Source organism: Physeter macrocephalus, chromosome 2 (assembly GCF_002837175.3).
Source record: "Physeter macrocephalus isolate SW-GA chromosome 2, ASM283717v5, whole genome shotgun sequence".
Lineage (NCBI taxonomy): Eukaryota > Metazoa > Chordata > Mammalia > Artiodactyla > Physeteridae > Physeter > Physeter macrocephalus.
This window is the reverse complement of record NC_041215.1, coordinates 120,673,986-120,678,304: the sequence shown is the minus strand read 5'-3', so window position 1 is coordinate 120,678,304 and position 4,319 is coordinate 120,673,986. Positions and strand designations below refer to the sequence as shown.

Genomic DNA, 4,319 nt, shown 5'->3' with positions numbered 1-4,319 from the left:
GTAGGGCACCAGGTTGGTCTGGAACTCTGTCAGGTCCACGTTGAGGGCCCCGTCGAAGCGCAGGGAGGCCGTGATGGAGGAGACGATTTGGCTGATGAGGCGGTTGAGGTTGGTGTAAGTCGGGCGCTCGATGTCTAGGTTGCGGCGGCAGATGTCATAGATGGCTTCGTTGTCCACCATGAAGGCACAGTCTGAGTGCTCCAGGGTGGTGTGGGTGGTCAGGATGGAGTTATAGGGCTCCACCACGGCTGTGGACACCTGCGGGGCTGGGTAGATGGAGAACTCCAGCTTGGATTTCTTGCCATAGTCAACAGAGAGCCGCTCCATCAGGAGTGAGGTGAAGCCAGAGCCAGTGCCCCCTCCAAAGCTGTGGAACACCAGGAAGCCCTGAAGTCCTGTGCACTGATCAGACTGAAAGGCAAGAAAGTAAAGAGCAATGTGGGCAGGGAAGGGGCCTGAGGAACTCTTATCTTCTGGCTTCACAAAAGCCTAAAATTTCTCAGGAGTCAAGGCAAAGACTAATGAGTATCCCATAGCTGCAGCATGCTCTGGGACATGTACAATTAGAGATGACCCCATGAAATGGATCTGGGAAAAAATGTTTCTGACCATTAGCATCCTCTCAAACGCTCCCTTCCTTCCATCCCAAGTTCTCACCAGCTTGCGGATCCGGTCCAGTACAGGGTCAATGATTTCCTTGCCAATGGTGTAGTGACCACGAGCGTAGTTGTTAGCGGCATCCTCTTTCCCAGTGATGAGCTGCTCAGGGTGGAAGAGCTGTCGATATGGGCCATTTCGGATCTCATCTGGAAGGGCAGAAACCACATCATTAGGGCAGAAACCACAAGGCTGTGCTCAGCACGTACCTCCCTCCCCCAGCCTGGTAACTGTGGTCAGATGTATGGAAGAGCTCATCCTTCTGCCAGCCTGAGATACCAGTGTGTGAGGGAAACCCAGACCTGCTGCCCAGGCCAGCCTGCAATCAGCTTGCCTTCTTTAGCTTCCAGCAGGGCAAGGGGTTTTTAGGCCAGGAAAGCCAGGTCTATACACCCTCTCTCCAGAGAGAAGCTTAGAGTCGCTTTCCATCCCCTGAATTCCACCCTCTCTTCCTCTCACCGATTACGGTGGGCTCCAAATCCACAAAAACTGCCCGGGGCACATGCTTTCCAGCGCCGGTTTCACAGAAGAAGGTGGTGAAGGAGTCGTCCCCTCCACCAATGGTCTTGTCACTGGGCATCTGCCCATCTGGCTGAATCCCATGTTCCAAACAGTAGAGCTCCCAGCAGGCATTGCCCATCTGAACACCTGCCTGCCCCACATGGACTGAGATGCATTCACGCTGAAGGATAAAGAGAGGGGACATGGCATAAGCTCCACATACATAAGTCCTTACCTCATGAGCCTCTCTCCCACCCTATCACCTACCAGTTAGGATCACTCAGTTGGCAAAAGTGGAGGCTTGGGGCTGGGCAGAGGTCAAAGAGGCTGGCAGCCTGCCCAGGCTCCCCTGCATAGGACTTTCCAACTGGAGGCACCCAGTAGGGCAGGCCAGTCCCTCAGCCTACTTCTCCATGGGGACCTTGTCAAGTAAGAGCTGTGGCTCCACATGACCCTGCCACATTCATAGGACACTCAGGGAGGACGGAGAGGGCAAGTGCGTATGAGACAGGCAGACACTGCAGTAACTGAGACAAGGACAAGCGATTTTTCAGCTGTTCCCAATCCCTACTCCCACAAATCAGCTTCTCAAGAGCCTGAGGAGGGACAGAAGGTTTTCCAGAGCTATGAATTTATAGCTAGAGGTCCCCAGCTTGATTAGTTCTTTGCTCTGAGGATGGAAGAACTAGAATTTCGTATAACCCTCTCCCCCTTTCATTCTTGCGGGCTGCAGAGGTGTCTCAGCCTTCCAGCCAGGCGTCAACTGACCACGCTGCCCTCCCCCCACCACCTTTCAAGCCCGTCTGGCTGCGCTCGTCACCTCCACCCCCACACCCTGGGTGTCTTCACCACCTTCGTCCACTGCGGAGCCCTCACCGAGACTGCAGAGAGCGAAAGACAGCAGGCGCAGGCAATACGGGTTGTGGGTACTGGGGCACTCGCTGCCCTAGGCTCATCCCTGCCCGTGTGAAATTAACCTCTGAAGAGCCAAAGTGGTGCCACGCAGGGCCGACGCAGCCTCCCTTTTCGACACCGAAATGGCGGGGTGACGGTTTCCAAATACCCAGAAAAGGAAGCGGAACCTGCGGTGAGGCCCCAGATGTAACCGCCTTGCCCTGGGCAGGGTGAGCGCCATCCTGCACCCTGGCCCTGCATTCGCGCCCCCCCCCCCCTTCTAGATTCTTTCCAGTTACATCCCGGCGGAAAGCGAGGATTGGATTTCGGTCCCGGTCCCTGGGCTATAAATACCACCCCCCTACACACACCTCTTTCCCCTCCCCCCCACCTGGCCCCGGCCGCACTCTCGCTCAGCGCCAGCTGTCTCTGCCCGTCCGTGCACCCTTATTCCGGTTGGAGAGAATCCGGCTCGCCTGACTAGGCTGAACCCCATTCTCGCCACCCCTCCAGGATCAGAAGAGGGGTGCTGAGTCACAGGGGACTGTGGGCAGGAGGGATACACACACAGTCGGAGGAAAGGGGGATGCTGCACCAAGTAATCTGACCCCCTCCACCTTCTTGCGCCAAGCACGTGTCTGGTCAGTTCCGGGTCTGGTCAGTTCCGGGGACCGGGAAGTGAGGGGGAGGCTAGGGGCGGAGGGCAGCCGAGCGGGTCTCCCTCGCCGGCGGAAAGGACTGGGCACGGGACCGCGTGACTCCCCTCAGGAGAATTAGGGCACAAATGCTTGGTGGAGCAGGAGGGGATTCCAGGAGGACTCCTCTCTGCTCGTGAAGAATCCCAACCCACTCCACTCCCTTCCCCAGCCTCCGAAAGTGGACAGCGTGGCTCAGCCAAAGTCACCGGAAGGGGGTGGGGTGGGGGAAATGCACCCCCCCACCCCACCCCCCGCCAATTCCTCGAGACCAGGAACTTCGGATGGAGGGCTCCGAGCATCCCGGGAGGGAGGTTCCCCGAAGAAGAGGGGCAATTAAGGGACGGGCGAGATGCCAGCGGGGCAGCACTCACCATGGTGAGTCCGGGCGGTGGGTCTCACGTAGAGTCCGGGTGACGGGTCTCAGTGAGAACTGCGCTAGCTGCAGTGCCGCACCGCTCTTATACGCGGGGGGCGGGCCCACGCGCTCCGACCGCCCATTAGGAGCTGGGCGGCCCAGAGGCCACGCCCCCCAAAGGTAGGCGGCCCGGAGGGGTGGGGCCAGGGCGAGTCCCCTCCCCCTGGCGTGCCCCCGTCCCTCACCTGTCCCGCGTGGGTTAGGAGTAGCGACCGGTGCTTTAACCCTTCGCTCTGGGTTTTGAGTCGATACTCAGAGCTCCTGAGCTCCGCTGCTGGGACGCGGGGCGCAGTGCCAGGACGAGTCTCGCCTGTACCTGCGTCATAGGGGCGCCTGTGGCTCAGGTGTTCTGACTTAGGCCGGGTGCCGTAGAGGCTGTTTTTCCGAAGTGGCTGTAGCCAGCCTTCGCCGGTGCCCTCCCCGACCCGCCTCCCTGGAGGCTCCGGCCGACTGCTTGGCTCTGGCCTGTCCCCCAGGAACCCCTTGCAGCCGCAAGCGGTCTGCTGGTCCCCGGCCGGGATGGCTGGCCTTCGCCAACGCCCGTGGGCGGCCGAGGACCAGGAGCTGCACAGCCTGAGCCCCAGGTTGCCGATCCCTTAGGCTGCTCCGCAGAGCCGAGCCCCACAGTCTGTCTGCGAGGGCCGACCCCCGGAATCTCCTGCGGCTCGCAGGCTACCCGCCGGTCAGTGGCCCCGTCATCAGCGCCGTCACTATTAGCCGGCCCTCGCCATCGTCCCCCTGCCCGTTTTCCTGCTGCCAGAACCGCCTGAGCTCTGGACCGAAGCCCTCAGTACCTGGATTCGCATCTTGACTGCCCTATGTGACCTTGGGCAAATGACTTAACCTCACTGAGTCCTTGGCATTTTCACCGGTGAAAGGAGACAATGATTCCACCCCCAGAAAGCATTGTTGTGAGGTATCATAACGTTTGTTGACTCCAAAGAGGAAAAAAGAAAATGGAGATTCCGATATCATGGCTGATTTTGACTTCCCCACCCTCTTCTGTCCCTAAGCCATAGGCAGGATCTGTGACCTGCATCTCAACGCCCTCAGAGCTCAGGTGGAGGGAGGTCTCAGCTGAAGCTATTCCCTTCTTTTTACGTTTCATTTCCATTTCTTGCAAGAATGGGCTTTTCAATCTACTGCTTTCCCTT

The 4,319-nt window shown here is 58.8% G+C and overlaps 1 protein-coding gene across 1 annotated transcript; it reads right to left on the bottom strand.

Moving 5' to 3' along the window:
• LOC102982837 (tubulin alpha-4A chain) lies at window positions 1-3,222 on the bottom strand (the record flags this gene model as incomplete). Its single annotated transcript, XM_007122435.4, has 4 exons — window positions 3,122-3,222; window positions 1,117-1,339; window positions 658-806; window positions 1-411 (listed from the first exon to the last, which is right to left on the bottom strand). Coding segments are annotated over exons 1-4 (786 nt in total), but the record flags the coding sequence as incomplete, so codon positions are not given.
• Between the last annotated feature and the right edge of the window lie 1,097 nt (window positions 3,223-4,319).